General features: G+C 43.0%; 1 protein-coding gene and 1 pseudogene across 1 annotated transcript; both read left to right on the top strand.

The window, feature by feature from the left end:
- Window positions 1-394: 394 nt before the first annotated feature.
- Window positions 395-2,806, top strand: LOC141540379 (uncharacterized; annotated as a pseudogene).
- Window positions 2,807-8,585: 5,779 nt separating this feature from the next.
- Window positions 8,586-18,130, top strand: LOC141540375 (uncharacterized). Its single transcript, XM_074264328.1, has 5 exons — window positions 8,586-8,798; window positions 12,059-12,135; window positions 13,076-13,202; window positions 14,223-14,318; window positions 15,930-18,130. Exons 2-5 carry the CDS (start codon window positions 12,103-12,105, stop codon window positions 17,678-17,680), a joined length of 2,007 nt encoding a protein of 668 aa, XP_074120429.1. The 5' UTR covers window positions 8,586-8,798; window positions 12,059-12,102; the 3' UTR covers window positions 17,681-18,130.
- The last annotated feature ends 357 nt before the right edge of the window (window positions 18,131-18,487 follow it).

Below are 18,487 nucleotides of genomic sequence, written 5' to 3'. Positions count from 1 at the left end.
AAGGACAGCCTGGAGGGACAATCCAGAAAAATAATAATCACTTCCAGAAAATCTCTTCATAATGTGAAAGTACCTAATTATAATAAATTTGGGAGAAGTTTTAATATGGAATCAAATATTGTTGCACCATGGAGAAAAACTATGGGGAAAGGTCTCCAAAAATACAAGACACTTGGAAGAAACTTCAAAGGTTTTCCCTATTTAATTACAAGTAATAGATTCTTCTTTCAGAAGGACCTCTGTAAGTATACCAAATGCAAAAAACCCTTCAATTATCACTCAGATTTAATTAAATTTCATAAAATGCCTGCTATAGGAAGGCTATATGAACCTAATGTATGTGAAAAAGTATTTGGCAAAAGATCAAATCATAGTGGACACCAGAGGGTTTGTAATGAAGAGAAACATTACAAATGTAATAAATATGGGAAATTCTTCAGAGACAGAAAAGGTTCAGTTAAACATAATGTGATTCATATTAGAAAGAAACCTTTTTCACATAATCAAAATGAGAAAGTAAAAAGGGACATGCTAATATACCACAGAGAACTCAAAATGAAGAAAAATGCTTTAAATGTAATGAATGTGGGAAAGCTTTCGGCCAGAGGGGAAATCTAGTTAGTCATCAGAGAGCTCACACTGGGAGGAAACCCTTTGCATGTAGTACCTGTGGGAAAACTTTTAGCCATAAGGGAAACCTAATGAGTCATCAGAGTGTCCACACTGGAGACAAACCTTTTGCATGTAGTACATGTGGGAAAGTCTTTGGCCAAATGAGACATCTTATTATACATAGAAGAAACCATAGTGGGCGGAAAGCCTTTGTTTGTAATGAATGTGGAAAACCCATCATCAGGAGAGGGCACCTAATTACGCATCAGAGAATCCATACTGGAGAAAAACCTTTTGCCTGTAATGAATGTGGGAAAAAGTTCAGTGAGAGGAGAAATCTTATTACCCATCAGAGAATTCATACTGGAGAAAAACTTTTTGCTTGTGATGAATGTGGAACAGGCTTCCGACAGAGAATAAGCCTCATCATACATCAGAGAACGCACACTGGAGAGAAACCTTTTGCATGTAATGAATGTGGGAAAGGCTTCAGACAGAGTGGACATCTTACTACACATCGAAGAATTCATACTGGACAGAAACCTTTTAAATGCAACGAATGTGAGAAAACCTTCAGTGAGAGGAGAACGCTTATTACTCATCAGAGAACTCATACTGGAGAGAAACCCTTTACTTGTAATGAATGTGAGAAAACCTTTACTCAGAGAGCAAGCCTTATTACTCATCAGAGGTCTCATGCTGGAGCCAAACACTTTGAAAGTAATGAATGTGGGAAAACTTTCTTTAGGAGGGGACACTTTATTACCATCAAAGAATTCATACTGGAGAGAAACCCTTTGCATGTAATGAATGTAAGAAAACATTCAGTGAGAGGAGAAACCTTACTACCCATCAGAGAGGTCATACTGGAGAGAAACCCTTTCCATGTAACAAATGTGAGAAAACTTTCAGTGAGAGAAGAAATGTTATAACTCATCAAAGAACGCATACTGGAGAGAAACCCTTTACATGTAACGAATGTGAGAAAACCTTTACCCAAAGGGCAAGCCTTATTAGCCATCAGAGAACTCATACTGGAGAGAAACTGTTTCCATGTAATGAATGTGGGAAATCATTTACCCAAAAGGCAAGCCTTATTACCCACCAGAGAATTTATACTGGAGAGAAACCTTTTGCATGTAATGAATGTGGAAGATCATTTACTAGAAGAGCAAACCTTATTATGCATCAGAGGACCCATGTGAGAGGAAAATCTTTTGAATGTAATGACTGTGAAAAAAGCACAGAAAACCTTTACCCAAAGGGCAAGCCTTATTAGCCATCAGAGAACTCATTCTAAAGAGAAACTGTTTCCATGTAATGAATGTGGGAAGTCATTTACCCAAAAGGCAAGCCTTATTACTCACCAGAGAACACATACTGGAGAGAAACCTTTTGCTTGTAATGAATGTGGAAGATCATTTACTTAAAGAGAAAACCTTATTATCTATGAGAGGACTCATGTGAGAGGAAAATCTTTTGATTGTAATGAGTGTAAAAAAAAGCTTCATCCCGAGGAAACATCTTAGTGCACATGAAAGTATTCACTGAAGAGAATCTCTTTGAATGTAACAAATGTGGGAAAGCCTTTAGTGGGAGGGAATGCTTTATTAGACATCAGAAAAGTCATACCGGAGTGAAATGTTTTGAAGGTGATCAATACAAGAAATGATTCAATGTTAATATGTCTGGTGGAATGCTTCTGATGTCCTTGCTTAGTTCTGTACTGTTTAATATTTTTATCAATTACTTAGTTGTTATGCTTATCAGATTTGCAGATGACCCAAAGCTGGAAGCCATAATTAACACCATGACAATCAGTATACAAAAATATCTTGACAGGCTAAAATTTGGGGGCTGAAATATGACTGATGTGATATGAGATAAATGTAAATAAAGACTAAATGTTCTAAATGAAAAAAAGACAATACAAAAATCAAATTCACAAGTTACTTAAAACATTACACCATGACAATCAGTATACAAAAATATCTTGACAGGCTAGAATTTTGGGGCTGAAATGTGACTGATGTGATATGAGATAAATATAAATGAAGACTAAATGTTCTAAATGAAAAAAAGACAATACAAAAATCAAATTCACAAGTTACTTAAAACATTACACCATGACAATCAGTATACAAAAATATCTTGACAGGCTAGAATTTTCGGGCTGAAATATGACTGATGTGATATGAGATAAATATAAATAAAGACTGTTCTAAATGAAAAAAGACAATACAAAAATCAAATTCACAAGTTACTTAAAATATTAATTTTTTTTACTATGTACTAAACACTATGCGTACAAAAAAAAATTTCCTGGAGACATGTAAATAATTGTGTACACACAAATAAACACAGTACAACTACTGGAAAATAATCTTAGAAGGTATTAATAGCTGGGACAATAAGGAAAGGGTTCTTTCAAAAGTTGGGATTTGGGCTATGTTGGAGGAATCCAAGGAAGGTAAAAGGCAGGGAGAGAACATTTCAAGAATTGGAGAGTCTAGGCAAAAACAGAGGTAGAGTGTTGTGTTCTGTGAGCAGCAAGTGGCCCATTATGTGGGAAAGAGTAAAGGATGAAAAAAGATAGAAAAAGGGACCAAGTTGTGAAGTTTTAAATGTCAAACCAAGGAGTTTATTTTTAAACTTTGGACATAAGGAATTGCTGGATTTTATTGAGTGTGGAGGGGAAGTATCATCTTATCTAAAATATAGGAAAATCACTTTGGCAGCTAAGGTTGGATAGAAACAATAGATTTGAAGCAGGGAGACCAATTATGAGGCTATTTCATTTGTCCAGACAAGGGGTGATTGATTGGGTAGTGTTTTATTTTTTTCTTCCTCCCTTAAGAATTGTCAATAAAATTCTTTAAAAAAGAAAAACATTGTCCTACCTTCAGGAAACAGCAGAGTTTTTAAAACTAATCAAGTTACTAGCTATTGTTTTACATTAAAAGTCATCTTAAAACATTCACACAATAGTTTTCTTAGCAAAGTAAATCTAGTTGAGTGACAAGGAGTTAGTCAATAAATATTTATTACAGTATGTGTGTGAGAGGGAGGGAGGGGTATATAGACTATTCTAAGAGAAAGGCAGTAACTCCTGGGAATGATCAGAAAAGGCTTCATGTACAAGGTGGATGGCACTTAAGCTGAGAAATTCTGACAGACAGGGCTGAGGAAGTACATTCCAGGCCTAAGGACAGTCAGTACAGAAGCATGGATTGGGAATGGAGTATCACATGAGAGAATGCTAAGGTGATCAGTGTGGGTGGATCATAATTCACTTGGAGGTGAATAAGAGACTGGAAGAATATTTTGGGTGCAGATTGTGAAGGGCCTTAAATGTCAAAAAGACACTTTATTATGGAGTTAATAGGAAATATAGTGTTTTCTTAATAGGGGAGCAGGGCAGTCTTGTATTTAAAGACAGTCACTTTGGCAGGTGAGTGAAGGGTGAATTGGAAAGGGCAGATATTCAAGGCAGTACACAAATTAAGAAAATCTTGCAGTTGCCGGGTTAGAGGTGATGAGGACCTGAACTGGGGTGTAATGTTTGGGAGGGAAGAGAAAGGGGTGTATGTAAGATGTGGTGGAGATGGAGGACATTATTAAATTGGAGAATGACCAGGATGATGTTTATTTCATATAAACATCATTTGGTTTAATAGGATGTTTGGCTTGAAGAAAACATTGGACAAAATGAGAGCTTTCTTCAAGAACTAGAAGAGCTGTTAAGTGAAAGCAGGGTCTGTCTGGCTTGTTTTGCTTAGGCTCAGGGAGCAAAACTGGGAAAGATGGCTGGAAGTTGCATAGAGATAAATTTCATCCCCTGTACTGTAGGGAAAGAGGGCGTGTCCAAGTGGAGTAGGCTGCCCAGGACCCCGCCAGTTCCCTTCTCCCCCCAGTACATTAAATGAAACTTAAACAGACATCTCTTAAGCACATGCTATGTGCAAGGGAGTGTGCTAGATGTAGGAAACAGGAAAAAGTCTCTTCAAAGACTTTCATTCAGTTAGAAAGCAGTATATATATATATCAAAATGGAGGACAGCAAAGGGGCATCGTGGGTGATAAGTTGATTCACAAGCAGTTGTCACTCATTTTCAATGAACAATGATACTATAGTAGGGTTGATTTGATTACTGAGGAAAGATGAAGAAGCAGAAAGACTATGAAGTGCCACCGTGCCTGGAAGAAATGGGAAGAAGTGTTTGATTTGGTGGCCTGGGTCTCATTTGCTCACCAGTTACCAGGGTGAGAGTTTGGAATTTGGTATGTTAATTCCTTAAGGGAATATAGAAAGTTCTTCTCGTCGTCCAGTATGGAAGTGGTGTTCAAAGTAGGGGGCAGCTCTTGGCAGCAGGGGAGCTGGAAGATGTTTGGGGTGGACAGCTGGAAGAGATGAATGGCTAGTCTGGGCTTGCTAGATAAAGAGTCCATTTTATGTGGTAGAAGCAGCACCTATTTCATATAGACTGGACAATTTTGCATCATCTACAAGGTTCCTGCCATGAAAGCTAGGTTATTTTCCTGCTAAAAGACAGTGAAACAATCAAGATTTACTTAATCCAAGGGGGCAGCTAGGTGGCGCAGTGGATAGAGCACCAGCCTTGAATTCAGGAGGACCGGAGTTCAAATCTGGTCTCAGACACTTAATACTTCCCAGCTGTGTGACCCTGGGCAAGTCACTTAACCCCAGCCTTAGGGGGGGGAAAAAAAAAAGATTTACTTAATCCAGGGGACGAAACTGGGACACTTGTCATAATTCTCCTAAATATAAAATCTAGTCTTGAAGAGTCAAAGCTTTAAACACCCATTGTTTTCAGGGTGTCAATATGCCCTTTGAGGGGACATTTCTCTTTATTAATACTAAGGAACTGCATCCATGGGAACCAATACTTTGTCAAAGTATCTTTTCCCCGATTGTCTCATTTTGCTTCATCCTAGAATCTGAATCCTAGTCCCAGTCTATGTTCAGGGTTGGTTCTGTACTTTAGAGGCATAACAAATTTAAGGAGGGAATCATTTGCACTGAACTGCCATCAATCCAGAATTGGAAAGTCCTCACCACTGAGACCAACCCATAATCAGCAGGGGATTTCTTCTACACTATCACCTTTATCCTGCTTTGCTTGACTGTAGGATCTGAGATTTGGAGCTAGAAGGGACCATGGAGGTCAAGTCAAGTTGTTCACTTGACAGAAGAGAAAAATGAGACTGAGATATACTAAATGACTTGTCTGGGGTGACACAGTAATTTTTTTTTTTTTTTTTTTTTTGCTGAGGCAATTGGGGTTAAATGATTTGCCCAGGATCACACAGCTAGGAAGTGTTAAGTGTCTGAAGGCAAATTTGAACTCAAGTCCTCCTGACTCCAGGGCTGGTGGGTTAATCACTGCGCCATCTAGCTGCCCCTAACACAGTAATTTTGAACAAGGATTCAAACCCTGGCTCCAAATCCAGTGCTGTATGTACTCAACAGATGACATGTGAGAATTAAAAATAAATAAGCTGGAGAGGAGTAATACTACTACACCAGAAGGTCAAGGGGTTAGAGACCACATTGATGTCAGTATTCTCTCTCCTGGTACACATCACAATCAGTCCATGGCTGTCCCTAAAAATGCCATGCAGAAATGTTTTTTAGAATCTTTCCTAGGTTCTTCCTAATATATTTTAAGTTTTCATTTTGTATATGTAAGTGGGCTTATAAATAAAGCACTTTTAAGTATTATCTCATAAATCTGTCAGTTATTAAAGTAACTTTTAAGACAAAGGGGTAAAGTGTTATAGGCCATATACACAACCTGTTATCTTTGAATACAATCCTTTTTGTCTATGAGGTGGTCTTCAAAAGAAACTGAGATAATCTCTTCTGTATCCCCCCCCCCAAAAAAAAAAAAAAACATTACATACTGTCAAATTAGAAGATATACACTAAATTTCCTGGAGAAAAGTTCTTACTCTCTCTCATTTCTATAATATATCTGCTCCTAAGAAGCTTCAAGACTCCAAATATGGAGGGAATGTTCTAGACTCATATATACAAGCTCTAAAATTCTGGGATTCTCAGATTCTCAGTAGCCTAAACTAATTCCTTCCCACCTGTTCACACTGAAGATTGAGAAGAATAAAGGAAAACACACCTGAGGATTTATTTAATTCTGAACCTTACTGAAAATTAGAAGTCATCATTACTTGTTGAAAGGAATGGAAATTTCTTATTTGGTCACTTCAATGACTCTTCATGACCTCATTTGAAGTTTTCTTGGCAAAGACCCTGGTGTGTGTTGGCCATTTCCCTCGCCTGTTTATTTTACAGATGAGAAAACTAAGGCAGAGCGAAGTGATTTCCCCAGCTAGTGTCTGATTTGGCAAGATTTGAAATCAGGAAAAGAATTCTTTCTGACTTCAGGTTCAGCTTTATTAAGACTTGGGTCTCAAAAGATTAAAACTTGCTTGAAAAAAAAATCTTTTTTAATACTCTGGACATGGCACAGAAAAAGCCAGTGTATCGACTTTTCTATAGGTTTTTAGATTCCTAAAACTAAAATTAAAATAGAAACAGATAAACTGTAATTTTGTGGAAGAACTTGGAATTCTCCAGAGTACTAAAGATTAAAAATGGCCAAATTAATAGTTTAACCTTAGTCCAGAAAAGATTTAGAAAGCTTAAATTCATTATGCTGTTTTGATTTCTTAAATGTGTTTCTTTAGTTTGCATGAATTTTAATTTTATAAAATGACAAGCTTAGCAAACATATGAATTATTTCCGAAACTGTCATGTAAGCCAGAAAATAAAAAATGGAAGGTAGACAACAGTGGATAGAGTGCCAGCCCCGGAATCAAGACCTGAATTCAAATTCAGCCTCAGACTTGCTTAGCTGTATCACCCTAGGCAGGTCATTTAACTGTTTGCCTCAGTTTTCCCATCTGTAAAATGAACCGGAGAAGGAAATGACCAACCACTCCAACCACAGGGCTGAAAAGTAAAAATACTGATGGAATCATCATTCATTGATTTGTTTGAAACTTCCTTCTGCTTCCATTTTCTGCCAGGAGAGTTTCTTGTGCTGTTTGCAATTTCTCTAATTGTTCAAGAGCCTTTCGGTGGCCACCTCTTCCAGGCTTTTCGGAAAGACTTTTCGGGACAGCTGCCTTAGCCTCGGACTTTTCGGGATAGTTGTCTACAGCCCTCGATTTGCTTTGGGTGATGAACCTGCCCTTGTCTGGCTGGCTGTCCCTGGGGGCCTGAAGATGCCGGAGAGCCCCCACTCCGACCGACTGCAGGCTTGTTTCAACGTTTCCAACGCCAGTGGCACAGTTACTCCTTTTCTCGCCTCCTTTCTCCTTGCCCAAGGGCAGAAGTTGGCAAGATGGTGCCCAGAGGTCAGGGGGCCTTCGCAGAAATTGACAAGACGTGCCGTTCATTTTGTAGCCAAATTCAAACTTGATGTTTTCACAGTCCGCCCATCGGCGGGCACTGGGTCCTTCGTGCCCGGTCTGGGACCCACGGCCACCCCCACCCTGTTCGTACTTCCGGCCTAGTCCTCACGGGGCCTTCCCAGGACTCAGCCAGAGAGAAGCTGGCCTGGCTCTGGGTCAAAATGCAAGTGCAAGAAGTGCCTGGAGGAATCGGGAACAGTCGCAAGGGGAGAGACCCAGAGGCAAAAAGGCAATAACCCCCTGCTTCGACTAATAGAAGGTGGCGCTCCACACTGGGAGGCTAAGTCCGAGGCCAAGCACGCTGGCTTTGTGACGCGGCCACAAGGGCTCAGGGCAGTCCTGCCTGGGTCTGGTGCGCAGGCGCACATGCAGCCTCTCCGGCAAAGAAAGGGGACTGCAGAGCCATCTGGGACATGTAGTTCTGACGGAGCCCGAGCGGCGCGGCCGAGGCGGGCCGTGACGGTTCCTGGACTCCACTTCCCAGAATGCTTCGGGAGACTCTGGGGGTCTCGTGCCCCCGAGCCATTCAATGAGAACGGGCGCAATGGGCGCAGTGTCGTGGGAGTCATCCTGGGAGGCCCGACTTCCGACACTCGTGCCTGCCTTCTGCGTGTCCTCGGCTTTGAGCCCACAGCGTTGACTGGAAGCGTTGGCAGGCGTCCGCCAAACCCACTTCCTCGCTTCGCCACCCTCCTAGGCGTGTGCGTCTCCACGCCCCTGAGCTCTCGGGGTGAGTGAGTGCGCATGCGCGGCGTCTGGGACCGGCCATCCCCTCAATTCCCTCCCCTCCCTAACTGGACGAGTTCAGGGAAGGAAGTGCGCAGGCGCGGCCTGGAAAGGGCGGTTACTGGAGGCGTGTCCGTAACAGCGTGAGGGCGTTCCCGTGGGGTTGTGGGTGCGGGCGGGAATGGCTCTCCCTTCTTGTCCTCTTTCTTTGGAGTCTTTAAGCGCTTTCTGTGTGCCTGGCTCTGGGCCCTGCGCTGGAGTATCTGGAAAAGCAAAAGGCAGCCCTGCCCTCAGGGAGCTTCTAGTGCAAACCCCCAGTCCGAGTGGGTCACGGGGGAGGGGCCTGGCCTGGGGCTGGAAGGGGTGGAGCTTGGAACCTGGAGCCGGGCGGGCGTCGGAGCGGGGTGGGCGGGCCTGTGGTTTAGCCCGGTCACTTTGGGAGCCCGGGGCGGGGCGGACTGGAGTGAGGAGAGGACCCTGGAGGGCTCCGGCGTAGTCCTGGGCCAGGCCTGCGGCTCCGACCTTCTGGCCGCTGTGCCGTCTCCGGGCGCGAGGCCGGGACTTCCGCTAGCATTGCCACCAGCCAGGCGGAGGCCGGGGGTGAGCTCGAAGGTTCTCTCCCTTCCTCCGGGGTGCTGTGAAACACAAACCCACCACACGTGATGAAGTCATGCAGAGCGTGGCTCCTCTGCAGCCATGTTCAGGGGAGAAAAAAATAAAAAAAAAAAAAGTGTTTCATGTGCATCCGGGTCCATGAGTGCCCTGGAGCGGACAGCGCTTATGGTCCCGAGTCCTTCGGAGTTGTCCGGGAGCATCGTTAGTCCGAACCGTCTGGCTCTCCTCCTGCTCCCTGCATCAGTTCTTGGAATCCTCCCAGGTTTTCTGAAGCCGTCCCTTCCATTTCCTCCAGCACGGTAGCTTCCCCCCCCCTCCCCCCCCCCCCCCCCCCCCCGCTGGCAGGTTTGTGACACCCGGCTGCAGGACTTCTCGCCTGGTTTAACCCGTGGTGTTGACATCTTCATCACTTTGTTAAGGTCAGAGAATCAATAAAACCCCGAATCAGGCCCTGATTTGTTGTCTTTGCTGATGTCTGAAGTGACTGTGAATCCTGTAGCTGTAGCCTGAGACTTCACATCCTCCAGCCGGGGTCAGAGGAGAGGAGAGAGCTTCAGGGAAGGAAAGGAAGAGCCCGGGAGGGGGGGTCCTTTGAGAGAGGCTGGGGGGCGGGCAGTTTGGAGGGAAAGAGGAGTTCCGATTTGCCTGGCGAGAGCATCAGGGAGGCGGTCTCGGCAGCAAGTAAACTGGACTGAGGGGGGGGGACTCTGAAACGTGGGAGCCTCCTTTCTCTTCCACAGCCAGCCCGGGATGCCCGGAGACGGCCCAGCATGCAACGGGAGACTTCGGTCTTCTACAGGTCTCAGTCAGCAAGAGAACGAGGCAGAAAACAGCATCTTTTACCTAGTCCAAAAAACCCCACAGAGAGATATTGATGTTGCACGTGTCAAGATTAAGATGTTTATTAAACACATACGTCCGGAGTCCCACGGAGTCTTACAGATGAGACATGCGTGAAGATCTAGTAAAAGGGCGGAGGAGAGGCCAAAGAGGGAGGGGCAGACTGGGGAGAGCGCTCCGCAGAGCTCGAAGGTCCTGGAGAAGAGGCTGAGGACGGTGCGGAGGTTGCGGAGGGGCCGATAAGGATGAGGCTGGAGAAAAGGTCACCAGAGCTCAAAATTGAGAGATCCTAGAAACTTGGGGACAAAAGTCTCTGTGGAACGGCGAAGGTGGAAGCGACTGTATGTAGGGAGCAAAGGAGGTGGAGGCCCCTGTTATAGATGCTCTTTTCCAAGCATTGAGCCACAAAAGGAAGAAGGGTAGGGGATCCTGGCAGGGACGGCTGGGTCAAATGGGGGGCTATGGAGGGATGGGGCAGACAAGGGCATGTTTGTAGGCAGTAGGGAAGCAGCCAGTAGATGGGGGAAGCTGAGGAGAGTGGGGATGATGGAAGGCGCGATCTGCTGGAAAAAAAGGATGGAAAGTGATGGGGATTTCTTGTGCGTGTAAAAGGGTTGTCCCTGATAAGGAGAAAGGGGTGAGACAAGCTGAAGCAGGAGATGGCCTTAGGAGGCATCTGGGTGATGAGAGAGGGGGAGGAGGGAGAGTAAGATTACAGCAAAGGGCCTCAGGCTTGTTATTAAAGTAGAAGTCAAAGTTCTCTGGGGAAAGGGTTGGGAGGATGGGAAGGCTTGGAAGGTCTGGGGAGATCAGGGATAATGATGATTTAGTGAAGGGGGTGCAAAGGCTGCCTAGCAATTTGGAGGGCCTGTGTGAAATCCTAGCACCAGGGAGATATTCTTCCTTTGTTGTGGTCCCAAACACTGGATTGTCTTGTGTTCTTGAATGTTTCCGTCCAGGATGAGTCCTGAGTTACCTTCAGTTCTTTAGTTTCTCAGCTCCTCCTTCTGTCTCCATCATTTCTTTAGCATGAGTACTTCCTGATGATCCTCAGGGACTAACTAGTACAGTATTCACCTGGGAATGGGCATCTGAACCCCAGGATGAGAGTTCTAATGAAAGGGATCTTGCTTTTAGGCCTCCAGGTCCCAGCTTTACTGGCAAGTAAAAGGGGTAGAGGGATATCCCAAAAAAAGACCCCAGCTCAGGAGAAGACCCTCCCCCAGAGCTTCAGGGGGGGAGGAGCTGATCCCGGCACTGCTGGGGGTCCAGCAGTAACAACCTGCCTGGGCGGAGAGGGCTGGAGTGAAGTCAGAGCAGGGAGAAAACCAAGTAGCACCGCTGACACCGAGGACTTGTGTCTCGTAGATGAGGACAGAAGTGAGACTCACGAGGTGTGGGTGGGAGACAGAAACAAGTGGGTCGGAGCCATTTCTGAGGAATTGTTCTAGGAGGGAAGGAAGGCATATGGCGACTAACCCCAACCTCGGGGTCTCTGCCCCTCCTCTGTATTGCCCAGTGGGTGCCATTGGCTGGCTCCGTATCCCCAGAACTTCTGGCCCATTGTAATCATTAAGCGTCTCCCCTTGCCAGTGAAGAGTGAAAGGATCAAGGTCACTGAGGAGGGAAGAATGGACCTTCAGTGCTGTAGATGAAGGCGGCTCAGAGTGAAGAGCTGGGAACGTTGTGGGAAGGGGTGTCTTGTTGAGTCTGGGGAGGGGCAGGGAGAGCTGCACGTTTTGGGGGTGAGGCCCTCTGGGAAGCTCTTGGGCGATGTCTCTACCTCTGACTACTTTTTCCTCTTTGCAGCTCATCTTCAAAAGAGAGAGAAAGAAGAGGAGGAGGAGGAGAGAATGGCTTCTGGCTTCTGCTCAGCCGAAGTTCCCGTGAGTTCAAGTTTACTCTTTCCCCCGTTGTTTCATACCATAATAGATTCTTTCCCTTCTTTTCATGAGTTTAAATCGATCCCGTTCCTTCTATATTCTGAGAATCAGTTATTCTCCAGGAAATGCTCTGGCTATTCTCAGGGATGGTATAAAGTTTGTAGATTATTAGAGCCTTCATAATATCAATAGATTTTAGCATGAATGATTATAGTTTGACTAGGAGATTTTTATGTTATGTGTGTATGTGGTTGTTATAACAATAAATGGTAAAAAGCTTTTAGCCAGTGACTGTGATTTGAGAATTTAGACTAAATTTCAAATTTCCCTCCCAACTGTTTTTTGAAAGAGATGTTTATTGGTATTTTTCATTTTACATAGTCTAGATTTCTCCCTTCCTTTCCCCCTCCTGTAGAGGCTGGGAACTCTGAAAAGGTGCACTTAATTGCTCAGTGTGGTGTAGTGATGTAATCATACTGAAGTATTTAAGGGCTGGGACAACTGGGAACGCTCTCTCAGCCACAGATACAGGAGGAGACGCCAGATTCCAGACTCTATCTTTAACCGGCCTCGTGGCTCTTCTACCTCCTTCACTTCTTCACTAAGACCAAGGACTCAGGCTAATCCCGAGGTCCTCCAGAGAGCTAGTCCAGACATTACACCCTCCCCCACAGAAAGCCATATTGTATAACAATTTTTTTAAAGAATAAACAAAGATAAAAAGTAGGAAAAATGAGCAAAAGTGATTAATGCGCTGAAAAATTCTGACATTATTTGCAACATTTCACTTTCCTTTTAAGTTTACAACCGTCATTTCCTGTGGTTATTTGGTGGTTTTTGTTCCTTTTTTTAAATTGTTGTAGTCATTCTGTATGTTGCTATATTAAGGGAAACATGTTTTGGAGGCGTGCTCCCTGGTTAAACAGGATTGTGTCTGATTCAGGAGCCGGTGACCTTCCGGGATGTGGCTGTGGACTTCACCCAGGAGGAGTGGAGGCATCTGGAGCCGGCCCAGAGGGCCCTGCACAGGGACGTGATGCTGGAGAACTTCCAGAACCTGGTCTCCCTTGGTGAGCCCAGGTGCCCCCTGACTCAGGCTGAGAGAATTTGTCCCAGTGGAAATCCCCTGAACCTCCTGAACCCCTTGGCCCTTTAGTCTCTGGCCATTCTTAATGTCCCTGAGGGGTTAGGAGGCTGCTTCTTCCAGGAAGACTTCCCTCTTCCCCGAATCATTGGAGCACTTGGAACTCTGGGTTACATGGATTCTGTCCTGCCCCAAGCAGACACCATGTCTTGGAGTAGCTTTGTATCTCCCCACATGCTCCATTCATAGTTAATGCATAAAACCTAAAAACACATTCCCAGCCTTGGGGAAAATTCCAGGTTTCCTGTATGACCCAGATGCCACTACCACCTGTTAGTCGAGGCGCTGGATCTTCTCCGTGGGTCCAGGGTTTTCCTGCATTTTCTTTATATTTGAATCCTCCTTAGATGTACATGCTCATGTCCCTCGGATGCTCCTGGTAGGCAACAGTTACTAAATCTTAGTCTTTCTGTCCCCAGCGCCCATATTGGATAGAAGCTTAAGGCAGCTGGGTCTCAGGTGGTGGATGCAGAGGTCTTAAAGGGGTACAATGAGCTCCTCCTTCCCAGCCCCAGACCTGGGACCAATCCATCCATCTGAAATTTCTCTAGGTTCCAAGCTCCTCCCAGTGATTCAGATTAGAGTTCAAGCCCTGACTTTGGGCCCAGAATGCCATCCACATGTTTGAGCACCTCCTGATGGAGCCGGGGCCACTCTGAGCTCCTGCTTTCTCCTTGTGTCTATGCATCTAGTCCAGCTTCTGACTGAATCACAGGCTTCCGTTGTGAGCCATCTTTTCTGGAGCTCCTTGCCTTTACAAGGATGCAGCCTGGGTGCCTTTCTCACTGCCCCCCACTGCCCACCCTGTCACTTTAGATCCCACTCTATTCCACACCCCAGCCAAAATGTATTCCAGAGGTTGTTTCTTAGCTTTACCATGTAGACAGTTTAGTTCTTTGCATGATTTCTGGTTCTAGCACTTTATCATTTCTATGCCTGCATGTAGGGCTTCCTGTTTCTAAAGTGGATGTGATTTCCCTTTTGGAGAGAGGAGAAGCGCCACGGCAGCCTGAGGGAGGAGGCCCCGCTGACCCTTGTCATGGTGAGTGAGTGAAATTTTTTCAAGCTTCAGAATCAAAATTGTCAGTTTTGTCTCCTGTGATCTTCGCTATTCCTTGTTTGTCTAAGAATTCTTCCCCATCCATATTGTGTCTTTTCCCCAATTGACTAATGTGTTTATTTCAGCATTTATCTCTCTAGAATTTGTTGTGGGAAATGTTGGTCTAAACCTAGTACCCTGACTGCTTTCTGTTTTTCCAGAAGTTCCTTGGATAGTGCTTCTATACCATGTGAAGGCATTGTCACTAGATTACTATTCTGTTCAGTTATTTGTACATCTTTTGTTCCTAATCTTTCCTGTTGGTTAATTTTTTTATTGATTTGTTTGTTTGTTTGTTTACCGGTATCAGATTGTGTTGATGAGTACATTTTTATGGTATAGTTTGAGATCTGGCTCTTCTTCTTCTTCTCCTCCTTCTCCTTCCTTCTTCCTTCTTCCTTCTTCCTTCTTTCTTCTTCTTCTCCTCCTCCTCCTCCTCCTCCTCCTCCTCCTCCTCCTCCTCCTCCTCCTCCTCCTCCTCCTCCTCCTCCTCCTCCTCCTCCTCCTCCTCCTCCTCCTTCTTCTTCTTCTTCTTCTTCTTCTTCTTCTTCTTCTTCTTCTTCTTCTTCTTCTTCTTCTTCTTCTTCTTTCTTCTTCTTTTTCTTCCTTTCTCCTTTCTTCTTCTTCCTTTCTCCCTTCTTCTTCCTTTCTCCTTTCTTCTTCTTCCTTTCTTCTTCTTCCTCTTCCTCTCTCTCTCTTTTTTTTAAAGAAATTCTTCATTCTCCTGATTTGATTTTTTTTTCTCCCAGGAGGTCACTGATAGATGATTTCTATTTAACTTTGTCCACTACTTCTAATATATCTGGGTAGTTTCCCTCTATGATTCAATGAAATATGGTGCCCATGTTTTTAGGGAATCTAATGAGTCTTAACTTTTCTTTCCTTAATCTGTTTTCCTTCCTTATATTTAATAGTATTTGCCTTACATTAATTATAAGTACATTGCCTTACATACATACAGAAATAAATGTTTTGACTTTGTTCTTATTTTTCATATTATATAGTTATTGAGTTCTTATTTCTCTTTTCTATTCACCTGAGTTCTGTTCCTTTAACTGTTTTCTACCTTATAAATATTTTATTCACTGTCCAATTTGTTCTTTTTTACCTCTAATTTCTTCCAAGTATACTTACTTCAAGTTCTTGTGACCAGGCCATGTTTTTCTTGAAAGCTGTTTTAACTTGTAGAGTTATTCTCTTCTGCTAGATAATCTTTGGCATATCTTTATGATGTAAGGAACTTTAGAAGAAGGAACAGTGCTTCTAATCCCATGATTGTACATATAGATATAGAAAAAAAATATATTATGTGAATAAAATTAAAAGTCAGCATTTTTATAATTATCCTTACTTCAGTTCTCCTTATTTAGTACTTATTCTCCATGACTCAAATTAGAATCTTGTTCTTTGTGTAACTTTAAAAGTTAAAGGTATAATGAAAGTTCTTTTCAATACAGTCAAAAGTGATCATTTAAAAAAAATTGATCACTGACCTTTTCTCTTTCTTTCTTTTTTTTTCTTTTCTTTTCTTTTTTTTTTTTTTTTTTTTTTTAGATTATCTTAATTGGCAGACCATATTTGAAACCAAGGACTCAAATGTAATTCAGGACATTTTCATGGGATCATCAGCAAAGAAAAGTCAGCTAAATGACAGTCCCTGGTATCCCAAAATGAGACAAGTTGGAAACTACGACATAGAGAACCAGATGGGCAACCAGGATGGAAATTCCCAACAATTAACAGTCACTTCCAGAACAACTTCTGTTGGAAGAAGTTTTAGTCTGGAGTCAGTATTTCTTGCACTATGGAGAGGCAGTATGGAAAATAGTCTTCCTAAATACAAGACACTTGGACAGAATTTCAGGAATTTTTCAGATCTAATTACATGTAATACTTTTTCCTTGGGAAAGACTCTTTCTAAGTATAGCACACACAAGAAGCCCTTTACTTACCATTCAGATCTAATTAAATTTCATAGAGAACAAGCTGGAGAAAAGCTACCTGCATACAATGAAAGTGGGAAAGCTATTTGCAAAAGGTCAAATATTAATGAACTTCAGAGAATTTGTATTGGGGAAAAACATTATAGATGTAACCAGTATGGGAAAGCTTTCAACCCCAGGGGGAGCATGACCAAACTTAAAAGAATTCATACTAGAGACAAACTCTTTGATTGCAATGAATGTGGGAGAACCTTCAGCCAAAAGGCATACCTTATTTATCATCAGAAAACTCATACTGGCATGAAACCCTTTGAATGTAATGAATGTTGGAAAACTTTCAATAAGAGGGGACATCTTCTTCGACATCAGAGAACTCATACTGGAGTCAAACCTTTTGAGTGTGATGTATGCGGAAAAGGCTTTAGCCAACGGGGAAACCTTATTAGCCATCAGAGAACTCATACTGGAGAGAAACCCTTTGCGTGCGATGAATGTGGAAGAGCCTTTAGTCGGAGAACACATCTCATTTATCATCAGAGAAATCATACTGGAGTGAAACCCTTTGAATGTCATGAATGTGGGAAAGGCTTCATCCAGATGGGGAGCCTTAATAGACATCAGAGAGCTCATACTGGGGTGAAACCCTTTGAATGTAATGAATGTGGGAAAGCCTTCAGAGAGAAGGGCTGCCTTAAAAGACATCAGAGGATCCATAGTGGAGTGAAACCCTTTGAATGTAATGAATGTGGGAAAACCTTCAGTAAATTAGAAACCCTTATTAGCCATCAGAGAACCCACAGTGGAGTGAAACCTTTTGAATGTAAGGAATGTGGGAAAGCTTTCCAAGAAAAGGGATGTCTTAATAGACATCAGAGAACTCATACTGGAGTGAAACCCTTTGAATGTCATGACTGTGGGAAAGCTTTCCAGGAGAGAGGATGCCTTAATAGACATCAAAGAACTCATACTGGACTGAAACCCTTCACATGTAGTGAATGTGGAAAAGCTTTCCGGGAGCGGGGATGCCTTAATAGACATCAGAGAACTCATACGGGAGTAAAATCATTTACATGTAATGAATGTGGGAAGGCATTCAGTGAGAAAGGAAAGCTTATTAGACATCAAAGAACTCACACTGGAGAGAAAACATTCGGATGTAATGAATGTGGAAAAAACTTTAGCAGGAGAGCAAATCTTATTAGACATCAAAGAACTCATAATGGGGAGAAACCCCTTGCATGTAATGTATATGAAAAAGCCTTTGGCGAGAGTACTCGCTTCATTTATCATCAAAGAATTCACACTGGAGAAAAATCCTTTGACTGTGATGAATTTGGAAATGTCTTTAGCCAGCATGCATAACTTATTATCTATCAGAAAACGTATCCTTGAGTGAAACCTTTTGTAGTTAGAGAAGGCTTTAGCAAGAATATTTGCCTTATTTAAAATAACAGAAAAGTCATCCTGGAAAGAACTTTTTAAATAAATCCTTTCATTTAGAAAAGTAGGCCAAAAAGTGCCCATTAAGAGGCAGCTGGTGGCTCAGTTGATGGAGTACTTGGTCCTGGAATCAGGAAGATCTGAGTTCAAATCCAGTCTCAGCTATTTCCTAGCTGAATGATCCTGGCAGGTCACTTAAATCTCTGATAACTTGGCAAAATAGATTCACTGGAGAAGGAAATGGCAAATCATAGCAGTGTCTTTGCCAAGAACACCTCAAATGGGGTGCTGAAGAGTTGGACATGATTGAACAGCAGGAAAAAAAAAAAAGCCTATTGATTGGGGAAGACTAAACAAATTGTGTGGCATGAATGCCGTGGTTTAATATTGCACCTGTAGAAATGAACATGAAGAATCCAGAGAAACACAAAAGAACTTCCATAGAATAAGGCTTGACCCAGGGGAATTAGAAAATATACTCTCCTCCTTTGCACAGGGGGAGGGTACAGATGTATAATGTGGCATTATTTTGAGTAAATTTAATAAAGGTAGACTGAGGAACAGGCTCTTGAGCAACATCAGTTTATTAACAGCGATATGTATAACTGTTAACAAAGCAGATCACACTGGCAATCTCAGCGAAGGCAGTGATCCCCAGAGAAGGAGCGGATCCGCTTTATTATCCAATAACAAAGGAGGGGTCTTGGGAGGCATAGAGACAATGTAATA

This window comes from Sminthopsis crassicaudata, chromosome 4, assembly GCF_048593235.1.
Source record: "Sminthopsis crassicaudata isolate SCR6 chromosome 4, ASM4859323v1, whole genome shotgun sequence".
In the NCBI taxonomy this organism is placed as follows: domain Eukaryota; kingdom Metazoa; phylum Chordata; class Mammalia; order Dasyuromorphia; family Dasyuridae; genus Sminthopsis; species Sminthopsis crassicaudata.
Note: the sequence above shows the minus strand (reverse complement) of the source record. Positions and strands in the feature narration are given on the sequence as shown.